Source organism: Bactrocera tryoni, chromosome 5 (assembly GCF_016617805.1).
Source record: "Bactrocera tryoni isolate S06 chromosome 5, CSIRO_BtryS06_freeze2, whole genome shotgun sequence".
Lineage (NCBI taxonomy): Eukaryota > Metazoa > Arthropoda > Insecta > Diptera > Tephritidae > Bactrocera > Bactrocera tryoni.
Genome location: NC_052503.1, coordinates 70231620 through 70243680, shown reverse-complemented (window position 1 = coordinate 70243680; position 12061 = coordinate 70231620). Strand labels below are relative to the sequence as shown.

The window sequence follows — 12061 nt, the reverse complement described above, 5'->3', positions numbered from 1 at the left end:
ACAAATTTCGGTGTAACAAAAGTAGTTTTTTTCATTCATTTCATTTGATATGAAAATGTGAATAACGCCTAAATGTAGGCAACACTTTTTTGTGTTTTGAAATTAAATATTTTATTGGATTAAAAAAAGTCACTCACGACAGTCGCGTCGATGTCATCTCGAATTTTTATTTGGTCAAGGACTCGACAACTGTCAAAGGTAAAACCAAAACGCACTCTAGCATGGAAACCGATACCACTTGATTTTGTGAAAACTATAACAATTAACTGCCGCATTTAATAAACACAAAATTGCTCATATATGTATAGTTTGTAAATATTTATTTCACTTATAAATTACACATTTATACAATACGTTTACATAATTACTTTTTAATGGAGGGCAATTTTTATTTTTACAAAAAAAAAAAACATTTCTTAAGCCGCATAAATACTTTTTTCATTTTTTGTGTCTTTTTTACTGTTATATATTTTTTACTCTATATAAATATACGCATTTTAATTGCCAAATGCTTCATATCAATTTACAGATTCCAATTTCAAGCAAATCTTTAAATCCATATTTAAATCAGGCTTATATTTATTGATAAGCCGTAGTAAATTTAGTTTTTTATGCTTTGAATTATTCGACTCCAATTCATAAAGTGTGGATAAATTTACTAATAAGCTCTCGTTTAGCGATTTTTGCGGATTCAAATTGATTGCATGTTCAAATAGTTTAATAGCTTCTTTTAGTTTTCCTTCGTATAGCAGGCAAACGCCCATGTTGTTTAGTATCATTGTGTTGCCGGATTCTAAATGTAAGGCCTTTTGGAAAATAGCATAGGCGCCACGAAAATCATTTTCGGCTACAGTAATTAGACCTTTGTCTACCAAGTCACGCAAATCGGCTGTGGAGTTGCTGAAAATGTATAAAAATAAATATTTAGAGATTTTAATTTTTTTCATTGTAAAAAGTTAATAAATCACATTTCGCGCATGCGACGCGCCTCAGCAAATTTTTGTTCAGCGCCAAATATGTCACCAATTTGCAAATAAATACGTCCCCACGCGGAATACAATGCTCGACGTTCTTCTTTGCTCAAATCGTTCTTTTCTAATATCATGCCGCGTATGATGTCATCAATCAAATTGAACTTTTTCATCTAAAAGTAGTATACAAATTTCTCAAATTATTTAAAAAACAACAAATTTTTTTTTGCGAACTTACTATTAAAGCGCAGTTGACTATGGAATGTAGTACACGCATCTCTCGGCGCCACCAAAATTGTTCAGCTTCTTTAGGCTCTCGTCCGACGAAATATTTTCGTATTTCATTACAAATCACATAAAGTTCTGAGAGTCGATCTAACCCCAAGTGTGGATTATTCAAATAAATGGGCAACTCAGCAAGTAGTAAACGAAATGAGAAACAAGCTATTGAACCAGTTTTGCCGTTATACATTTCTGGATAGAACTAACAAATGAAAAGTGATTATTGAAAAAGCAAAGTACTTATTATATATGCAAATTTAGTAATAATAATAATAATTGTACCTCATAGTAGACATCTGGTCGATTGAGTTGATCGAATGGCTCTGCTTCTGCCTGCAGTAGCTCGAATTCACCCAATTTGGCTAAAAGTGCTAAGCGCGTGAACCACAACTGCAGTGAGTGTGGTGAATGTTTAGCAGGCTGACCTGCTCGTCCATAACCTTGTCCATAGATTGTCAACAAACGTCCGGTTAGGTTTACAGCCGAACGGTAGCAACCAGCACTTATTAATGTGCGCAAACCGCGCTCATCTTGTGTAACATTGTCTATGCCGAGTATATTTCGTTGCGACAACTCCGTTTCGCCTAAATGTTTCAACACTGCCTCAGCAATTAAGTCCGGCTGTTCAAAAATACATAAAAATAGATAAAAACTACATATGTACAAAAAATATTGTATGCTTTCTAACCAGATCATTTGGCGTCTGTATGCCTGGTGTAGTTAGTAATGGAGGCCGCATACTACCGTGTTCACAAGTTGCTGGCTCCCAGAAATTTCGTACGTACTCCGTAACTTTGAGATCGTCTTCACCGTCTAGAGCATTTTCTACATATTCCGGAGCTTTAAAAGCACCACTAAAAGTATTCGCTGTCAAATTGCTGGGCGCCGGTTGAGGTTTTTGATTTGTACGGGGCGGTGCTACTGGTGCTGGCCCGGTAGCGTTGTCAACTATTTCAAATGCACAAATTAACTTTTGAATTTACAGAAATAATCTTACATACCACTATCCTTGTGTGTACTGCTGTTTGCCAATTCATCAAAAAAGCTTGGTGGATCATCGGCGAAATATTGACTTAGGCTGGGATTTGACTGCGCTGAATTTTTGGAATCCATCTCAATGTTATTTCAACTTTCAATTAACTTCAATTGTAATATATTCTTCTATTAATTAGGAAATACACAATTATAAATCAATTAAAATTGCGTTTTCTAATTTCAATACAAACAAACATCAGCTGGGAATTAACATATACAATTTACAGCTTCTTATTACGTACACATTCACTATAGCATAAAATGTTAATTGCTTGTGCGATAACAGTTCTGGGAATTAATGTCAAAAATAATTCACATGATCTCAACTCAAACTGTTTTTATAGACACGTATTTATGTATTAAATTACTTTATAAAAATTAAAAATTTTAAATAAAAATAATCAGATGCATGAAAAATTTATTTATTCAAAATAAATAGAAAACATCGATAAATCTATTCACTCGATTTGCTTTCAATCGTTATTCTCAATTAACAGCTGTTCGGGAGAGAATGTTATAAACGTAGACGAAGTATTTGCGTGCCAAAGTATTATATTTATTTATCCTTTTTTTTACAAAAATTATATATTTTAATAAAGAATTACATACCGAATGTGCAATTTAATAGTTTGAACGATTAACAAATAATACTAAAATGGAGAATGATCAAAAGGTTCCCACTAAATTACTTGATTTAAATTTGGATTGCATGCTGCGAATTCTGAGTTACTGTTCGGAAGAGGATTTGTTAAATTTGTGTCGTGTACACCATCATCTACGAAATGTAATCGACAAGAATATATTCTACATGAAAACACTGGATGCACTTATGTGCGGACATCGGAATTGTACGCGCATAAACAAAAGGTATATTGTAATGTATATGACCATATGCACAACATTTTTTATTTACTTAAAATGTTTTATGTTGCAGGTCATACTATTTATCAATATCCTATGTAAGTCGTTTTCACATAGCGCGTAACTGGTTACATGGACGTTATAGGGAGTACGAATATTATAATCATATACAAATGTTTCCTACTAAACTACTTTTGGAACGGGATTTATTATATGTAAGCCACTTAGACTATTTACGGTTATACCGACGTGCTAAACACGAACCACTGCAACGTAGGTGCTTACAAGAAATATCTACTGGTTCACGTGGAGATATATCAAGTTTCGCAAAAAAGCAAGATACAATATTCGCTGGTCGAGTTACTGGTAATTGCTATATTTGGGAAGATGGTATAGTCCATGAACAACAACTGCATCGAGCCAAAGAATATTTACACTGTGTAGATTTCGAAGATGAAATATATGCAACCAGTACTAACGTTTGTGCGAAATTGTGGCGGCGCACAAGCGAACTCGGATTGGTTTATTTAGAACCATTCGCAGAGATGACGCAGGAATATAAAGTTTTAAAGTTATCTGAAGGCGGCGAACGTCTATATGGCGGTTTATATACCGATGTAGAAAGATATGCCTTACGCGAATTCGATGTGGAAAGGTAAATTGATAATTAAGATATTCTTGAAAATTATCTTTTGTATTTACATACATCTTATTTCTTATTGCAGCGGCAAGGAAACTGTCTTAAACTCAAACACGCTTTCTATATATGATTTACTTATTAAGGACGAGAATGTGTTATTCACGGGAAATTTTGACACTACCTGCCGCATGTACGATCGGCGTTCTAACCGAGATGAAGCCACATTCGAAGATCCTTTTGATTCGTCATTTTACTGCGTTGAATATGACGGTTTGTATGGACTAGTTTGCGGTGCCAAATACCATAGGCGCGTCAATTTATACGACATACGTATGCCAAATACATACCAACAATTGTACTTCCCAAGACGTAGTAAAAAGGCGAGAAATCAAAGTTCGCCTGTATATAGCATAGCCTGTGATAATCGTTATCTCTTTATTGCAACGGATCAAAATATACGTGTATTTGACTTTAAAGAGAATTGTGCAGAAAGCCGGGATTATCGTAATATATTCGATGACAAGCGTACTTTTCGCACACTGCAATAGTGATTATGTTTGAAAATAATCGTTTATAACCTGTATTTAATACAAATATTGATTGAAACGCGTTATTCGAAACAAAAAACTGTGTTTTTAGTTTATCGCTTTAATTTATTTTTTATTTTTATTATTGTTTGAGTCAAATATTCTTTGCCATGTTATTTTATTAGACTGATTTACATCCAGTCCTTCATTATTATTCTTTAAGTACAAAACATAAACATAAAATTAAATATTAATACGTCCTTTGCCACAAAATGTTAATGTTGAGGTTAAACTAGTTTTAATTATAAGCGGCTAATAAAATATAAGTAGTATTAAACTTTTAAGCAATGCCAAACTTTGAAAGTTAAAGCAGCGTAAGCCCACTAGACATACATAATATTGCTGTTTATTATATAAATAGGAAAATTATAAATGCTTCATAAAATGTATACCTTGAAAAAGCTTTTCATTTATGTTATAAAATTTTAAACCATATATACATATATTTAAATTTTTTTGTAAATAAATAATATGTACATACATACATACATATGTATTATTACATGTATGTACATATGTATATTAAAGCCATGAGAAGTGAATGTGCACTTACATATACACATATGTACGTATAAATTTTTGCTTTCAAATGTTAATAAATGCAAACAACTTGCCAAATTTATTTTCATGACTGCGTTTTATTTTATACTAATATTTATTTTATATTTAAAAAAATGCTACAGTAAACAAAATTTCAAAGTGATATTAAACTACTTTATTTTCGTTGAATTTCGTCATTACAATGCAAAATAATTTTGAAACCTTATTTGAAGTACTTTTCTGCATACCTATTCTATGTGATAAAATACTTTTTCAATATAAATGTTTTAATTTTTTTTTTAATTTTAACTGTAATTAAAAAATATTCGACTGCAACAAAAAATTACTATAAAAACCTGTAGTGACTCGATCTGTACAATTTCTTCCGAGATTGCCTTGGGCAGTAATAAAGTATAAATCCGTTCCCTTTCCAAGTAACCGGAACGGTCACGGATTTTATCCGACCAAGGACTGTCAGCTCGGCACCTCGACATTAGTTATTTAATGTTTTCTGTCGCTACAACAACAATATTAATCCGTGCTAAATTTCTTGAAGATATCTCGTCAATGGAAAAAGTTTTTCATACAAAATATCGATTCCGACCATACAGTTTGTATGGCAAATATATGCTGTGGGATTCCGATATCTAGGGTTCCGACAAATGAGCAGCTTTTTGGGGGAAAAAATATGTGTGCAAAATTTCATATCGATATCTTAAAACTTGAGGGAGTAGTTCGCATACATATATACAGAGAGTCCATCATGACATGACATGACAAGACTAAATCGACTCAGCTCGTCTGATCATTTATGTAAATATTTTATAGGTTTCCGATGTTTCCTTCCGGGTGTTACAAAGTTCGTGACAAACTTAATAAATTTTAGGGTAAAAAAATTACCTCACGTTTGAAATTTTTTTTTTTCGTTAAATAAGAAAGGATTCATATTTTCATACTCTTATATTTAATCAAAACCCGATATCCCCTACGATACCTTTTTTATACCCTGATGAGAATAAATTTGTAAGATGCAAAACAAATTCAAGTTCTTGTATAAAACTATTTTATATAACAAAATATATTCCCGAGATTTGGCACAGATTATTGTACAAGGCAAGCATACAAGTTCCGTACACTTTTTTCCAGATCGGAGCACTTTAGCTTACAAAGCAATAAAAATCAAATCCTTGCAGAAAAAAGTTTTTATTAGTGAACAGCTTCACTGCTGCCGAAATTAATTTTTTCCCCTTTTTTAAACATATTTTTTAAATTGATCATTTTTTATCGAGTATATGTACACATATAAAAAACGTTCTTAACATTGAAAAAAGTACACGATATTTAATCTTAATCTCTTTGTTTTACTATAGTTTTGTAAAAAAAGTTAAATGACCACAATATACCTCCCCCTCAACATCCCAAATTAATCCAAATTTTTAAAAAATTATATAAATTAATAAATTCTTTCAAAATTCCTCATTTTTTTATATAAAATAATTTTATTAAAAATATTCAAAAATTTATCAAGCTTGTGCCTTCAACATAAATTTTCTTGCGCTTAAAATCAGCTAATTGCTTGACCAACCATGTTTTAAGACTGCACAACTGTTTGCTTCGTTTTTTAATACAATAATTATCTAGTTTAATTTTAAATAATTTTAATTTTTTTAATATTACTTAATAATGCCATTTGCGCCATTTATGCCTTAAATTCTTTATATATTAAATATATATATTTTTTTTACTTTATAACATTATCAATAGTTACTATTAAGTTTTAAGTTTAAATTGTGTGCATTTAATAAGAGGAAAAATTGTTTAAATAAAAATACGCTGAAAATCCGAACCCTGTATTTCACAAAGCATGTGTGTTTTTTGTAACAACAATAAATGTTTGCGCATTATAGCTTTACTTAATGTGCATAAATATCAAGAGATTTTATTTAATAATTCGTTGAAAATTTGTTTTTTTTGTAAATTTACTATTCAATATTTATATATGTATTTTTTAATTCAAATAGACGCCCCGCGTCTATTGTTGAACTTCGCTCCTAAAATTTTATATTATAATTTATATACAAATTAAATATTCAGTTTATGGACGTGTGTGATTACTCTTTACCAACTTATTTTATTTCTTTGTTGTTGTTGTTTTATTTTTTATTAATTAAATATACATACATACGTAAAAACTACATACATACTTTTGCCTTTTTATACTAACACATAAAAAATGTATTATTAATTAACTATATTTTGATTATGATTTTGCTGTCTTGTCTTTTCTTTGTTAGTACATACTTTCGTTTTATTATTTTCAAGCAATTTTTGTATTATTGATTTTTAGTTCTTTTCTATTAAAATTTCTTTGAGCTACGAACTAAAAAAAATACATATTAGCAACAGTCCCTATACTTCAACTATCACTATTATTGGTATTATTACTGTGTGGCGAAGTTGTGGAATTTATGGTATTTGAAAAAGTATCAGCTGTTGTTTCGCTTTTTTGTGTCTGTTGTGACGTTTCTGCTGTCTCATTCAATGCGGCCGCAATTTCACCATTGAACTGCAATAGGCAACCTAATGCACCGAAATAGCCTTCGTGTTCGAGGAAGAGCGCCTTGAGTGTGCCATTCGACCAGAATTCCATGGCGTAGGCGAGTAGTTTCATTGAAATCGGATTTACACGCAAAAAGTTGCCCACAAATACGACCTGAAAATAAAACATGAAAGAAAAATTAATTATATACATTTAGTTGTAAAGTCACAGCTTTAAATGAATGAAAAAGAATAAAAAAAATGTTCGGTTGCGCCGAAGCTGGAATACTGATTACAAATAAAAACTTTCTGTATTTCGAGTATATATCTGCACAAATAAAAAAGTTTTTCATTCAAGAACTTGATTTTGATTGATCAATTTGTATGACAACAATATGCTATAGTGGTCCAATGTGAACAATATGTTCGGATATTGTTATAAAAAATCTTACCTTGTCCATTTTTTCATTTAGCGCACACATGCGTGCAATTGAACCAATATTATTGGTAATTGTTACCAATGTGGCGTTGGCCAAATCCTCACGCGACACGGATGAGCGTTTATCCTTAATGTGCATTTGTCCAAAACTGTAAATAAATGACATTGAGTTGAATAGTAGTATTAACTATGAAAGCGAGCATATTTTTTTATATACCTTGACGCCACTAAATCTCCCGTTAAGCCAAAGCGATCATAGTCGCCGCCGTAAATATCACGCACCAGTTTATCCACTTTACGATTGTCACCCTTTGTTGCGAGCTGTATAGCCTCCTCGAATGAATTGCAGCCGGTTAGTAAGCAACAGAGGCCAAGGAATGTACCACCACCCAAACTGTGAAGAGTAAGAAAGTGTATTTTATAAATATTATTATATAAATTCAATGTCAAAATAATAATAAAAAGAATTCAAGGTACCTTGTGCCTGAGACACGTTTATAGTTGTCTGGTCCATATACAGCCAATATCGACACACCCGAGCCGACATTAACCAATATGAAGGGATATGGTTTCGAGAAATCAAAAGCGCGCTTTTCACTTTTCCTGCAAGACAAAATATAAAAAAAATTAATAAAATAAAGAAATCAAAGCCGAAATAATACTGACTACTCACATAATATCACGTGCATTCTCATAGAAATAGCACTCTGTGGGATTTTGCACCTCGGCAAAGAGTATGCCTTTGATGAGCGTGTCGAGTTCATCGAATTTGGCGAGTTTCATGTTGACTTGCTGTAGTGAAGAGAAAATAAAAATTTAATATTAGTTAAAAAGTTTAATATTTTTTAAAAAGTTCATAATAAGCAAAGTAGATACTCTGAAGATAGCAAAAAGAGAATATGTTGTTCTATTTGCAACAAAAACAACACTCTTTCACCAACAGTGTAATATTTTTCTGTGCACACTCACCTGCCGGAATTCATTCTCAAATTTGAATGCACCACCACCCGTTGCACAAACGGTGGTCACCAGTTCGGCCATGCCCTTTTGTTTGGCCAACAGGAGGAAATTGCTCATGTCGGTTGTTTGGAAGCGGATAAAATGCAATGAGCCACGGCGTTTGCGTATCTCAACGTTGTCCATCTGCAAAACGGAAAGACAAAGCCTTTTTATAAGTGTTTCTGCATTGTTTTGCCCTTTTTTTGTTGTTTTTTTTGTTTGACAAGAATTGTGTAAAGTGTCATTCGGTTGCAGCGTGCAAGGTCAAGTGCTGACATTGGAGCAGAAATACAAAAAAAAAAAACTGGTGTAGACAAATTTACATACATATGTACATATGTATATCATATATGCATTTTTTTAATTTTAGACACATATACATACACACTCACTTACGTCTGTGCATTGTTTGTCGTTTCGTATCAGCGCGCATGAGCTTAGGTATAATGAACATTCAATTCAAATTAATGCAATGCATAAATCAATAAGAGATTGTGGATTGTGATTAGCTAAGAGTTGAGCTTTTTCTTTCAAGCTTAAAATTGTTAAGTTCAGCATCGAGCGACGGAAGGTGACCGATATAAATCTGACGATTGTATTGCAGCTTCGAATATATTTAGCAAATTGCGAGTATGCATATAATATATGTAGCATATATGTATGAGCATATCGTATACATATGTATGTATATGTACATATACATATGTATGAAAATTTAACGGGATCAACAAAGCTTTGTTATATAAATATCATGAATTTGTTGTAAAGTTATCTAGAAAAATCTAATTTTACGGCATTTTTTCAAGTGATAATATTATTTTTAAGGTTGAGATGTATATGAAAGAAGTGAGGTGAAAAATGTTTAACCTCTCATACTTGAACTTTGGAAATAGTTCTATAAACTTAACAATTTTGTTAGGTTTTGCTACACAATTTAGTTGTAGGGTAGACGAACACACCGTTGTTGGTGTTGTAGCGGCAAAAAAACATAGCCTCAAAAATCAAACAAAAAAATACACTCAACAAATTTGAGGAATGCTCCCGAGTCATTGCTTTTAGGTTAAAAATTTGGTTATTTTCCGTCTACTTAGACCGAAATATATGTAGTTATGAAAAAGGGGTTTTAAAGCGCAGATTCCTTATACAGGCGGTTTGTTCGGAACAAGACTGGACAATTATTTAAAAACATTCAAAATAGGCTTCTTCTGCGTCGACGCAGCGCTACCAGCAGCATTTCCAAGCATTGAAGACATCACGGAAGGCATTCTTCGAAAAAGCCTTGAGAGCCGAGATGTATGCTGCTTCTCTGACGTTTTAAAATGCTTGCCTTTCATCGGCCAAGAAAGCTAAAAAAAATCTGGGGGGCCACATCTGGGCGGTAGAACAGCTGCGTAAGCGTTTGGATGCCGGCTTTGGTTAGGTAGCTGTTCACAGATGTTCAAATTTTCTTGATACACTTCCACTCGCCGCAATTTCTGGTCGTCAGTGAGCACTTTTGGGACCATCACATGTTTAAATGCTCCGTCACTTAGTCGACGGTCTGAGTTCAAAACTTCAAGCACACGAATCACATTGTCGGTGTTTGTCGAAATCGCAGGTCTCCCAGCACGGTCTTTATCAGCGACATCTTCCCGGCCCTCCAAAAAAGCCGGGTGCCACCGAAACATCTAAATGGATGCTAAAGCAAACATCTGGGTTGCCTGCTTGATCATATTAAACGTGTCTGACGCAAATTTACCGAGTTTCACACAGAATTTAATCGCGTATCTCTTTTTAATAAACGCTGCATTTTTGGTTTGCACCACTCACAGAAACACTTCGCGCGAAAATGTTTGTCTTAACTCTCCAGGTGCTCGGAGACAACTGACCAGCCGCTCGTTCGTTAGCTAGGAACGCCCTCTACCGAATCCAGTCGGTGCGCGCACGCTCCGAAGTACAGTCGAGACGGAAGAAAATCAGTCCTATTACTTTCCGAACATTACTTCGGATACTGTGAGCAAAAAATAGTAAGACTTTGTTCATAATTTTAAAATTCTTAATGTGTTCTTCAAAATCGATATCGTCCTCAAAGTATAATAGTCCCCTTCGTTTCAATACACTTGTGTCAACGTTTTTTAAAATCCTCGAAACAGTTGTTGAAATCAATTTCTGAAATAGCTTCTTCTTCAATTGAATCAAAACGGTTTCATCTGAGTTTGCTGAATAGCCAGAAGTAGAGCTTAATCAGGCGAATACGGTGGTTGTGGTACGATATTGGTTGAAAATTTGCAGAAAGACTCACGAAGAATCAATGCAGTATGCGACGGAATATTATCGTGGTGCAAAAATCCAAGAGTTCTCGGCTCATAATTCCGACCTCTGTCCGGTCGGAAGGAGTGCACCTCACCTCGATAATCAAAGAAAACTGTCAACATAACCTTGACTTTTGACCTGCTTTGGTTGTTTTTTTTCGGCTTCGGCTCACCTTTGCTACGATATTCGGTCGACTGATTGTCTGTTTCCGAGTCGTAAGCATAGGCACAAGACTTATCGCCAGTAATAAAACGATTCATGGTATTCTGGTAATCGAAAATCATTGTTTCACAGACTTTAACGCGGCGCTGTTTTTCGAAAAAATTTAGTGATTTTAGAACCAATAGTGCTTTACATTTTTTAGGGTCAAATGATCTTTCAAAATGGTTTTTACTGATCTTTTCGATATTCCAACGATGCCAGTAAGATCTCTGACTGTTTTAATCGTCGATTCTCAAGCACTTGTTCATTTATTTTATTGACGTGTTGATCAAAGTTGATGATGATGGCCGTCCTGAACGTGGTTCGTCGCCAACGCGTTCGCGACTCCCTTTGAATAAATTTTAACAATCAAAAAAATGTCACTGCCAGTCAAAATAAAAAAAAAATCGACGAATGGTGTTTCGCGTGTAAATTTACTTTTTATCTTACTATTTTTTGCCCACAGTATTTCCATTTAGCATGCTCTGCAATTTCGTGCGCAAAAGCTTGCAGCTTGTTTTAGCTTCGAAATATTGTGTGTTTTTAAAAGTATTCGGTCAGTAGCAGAGTCAAAGATGTTAATTAAAGCATTTAATTACGTTAATTGTGGATAAGCAAACGTAACTAAGACACGAAAGAATATAAAAAAAAAATTCAAATTACCTGGTAGCAGGGA

The 12061-nt window shown here is 33.4% G+C and overlaps 3 protein-coding genes across 7 annotated transcripts in view; 1 reads left to right on the top strand and 2 right to left on the bottom strand.

The window, feature by feature from the left end:
• Window positions 1-402: 402 nt before the first annotated feature.
• LOC120778674 (trafficking protein particle complex subunit 12) lies at window positions 403-2484 on the bottom strand. The gene is made up of 6 exons (XM_040110608.1): window positions 2255-2484; window positions 1942-2201; window positions 1536-1874; window positions 1210-1455; window positions 969-1144; window positions 403-900 (listed from the first exon to the last, which is right to left on the bottom strand). The coding sequence occupies exons 1-6, from the start codon at window positions 2364-2366 to the stop codon at window positions 519-521; spliced, it is 1515 nt and encodes a 504-aa protein (XP_039966542.1). The 5' UTR covers window positions 2367-2484; the 3' UTR covers window positions 403-518.
• A 296-nt stretch (window positions 2485-2780) lies between these two features.
• Window positions 2781-4778, top strand: LOC120778671 (F-box/WD repeat-containing protein 4). Its single transcript, XM_040110604.1, has 3 exons — window positions 2781-3155; window positions 3223-3804; window positions 3875-4778. The coding sequence occupies exons 1-3, from the start codon at window positions 2944-2946 to the stop codon at window positions 4335-4337; spliced, it is 1257 nt and encodes a 418-aa protein (XP_039966538.1). The 5' UTR covers window positions 2781-2943; the 3' UTR covers window positions 4338-4778.
• Window positions 4779-6392: 1614 nt separating this feature from the next.
• The window catches only part of LOC120776728 (pantothenate kinase 3), a 30319-nt gene continuing 24650 nt past the window's right edge, over window positions 6393-12061 (bottom strand). For all 5 annotated transcript variants that reach the window (XM_040107649.1, XM_040107651.1, XM_040107648.1 and 2 more), the window contains exons 3-8: window positions 8863-9036; window positions 8567-8685; window positions 8371-8496; window positions 8111-8287; window positions 7907-8042; window positions 6393-7629 (exon numbers count right to left, since the gene is read on the bottom strand). In XM_040107649.1, the coding sequence (XP_039963583.1) occupies window positions 7333-7629; window positions 7907-8042; window positions 8111-8287; window positions 8371-8496; window positions 8567-8685; window positions 8863-9036 (1029 nt within the window). In that variant the 3' untranslated portion in view covers window positions 6393-7332. The remainder of the gene's footprint in view (window positions 7630-7906; window positions 8043-8110; window positions 8288-8370; window positions 8497-8566; window positions 8686-8862; window positions 9037-12061) is intronic.

Bases quoted from the DNA above. Each gene is read 5' to 3' on its own strand.
- LOC120778674 (XM_040110608.1), bottom strand. From the start codon at position 2,366: ATGGATTCCAAAAATTCAGCGCAGTCAAATCCCAGCCTAAGTCAATAT. The intron at 1,875-1,941 runs GTTAGAAAGCAT...ATTTTTGAACAG, and splicing joins TACAGACGCCAAATGATCTG to CCGGACTTAATTGCTGAGGC. The intron at 1,145-1,209 runs GTAAGTTCGCAA...TACTACTTTTAG, and splicing joins TAGTCAACTGCGCTTTAATA to ATGAAAAAGTTCAATTTGAT.
- LOC120778671 (XM_040110604.1), top strand. From the start codon at position 2,944: ATGGAGAATGATCAAAAGGTTCCCACTAAATTACTTGATTTAAATTTG. The intron at 3,156-3,222 runs GTATATTGTAAT...TTTATGTTGCAG, and splicing joins TGTACGCGCATAAACAAAAG to GTCATACTATTTATCAATAT. The intron at 3,805-3,874 runs GTAAATTGATAA...TTCTTATTGCAG, and splicing joins CGCGAATTCGATGTGGAAAG to CGGCAAGGAAACTGTCTTAA.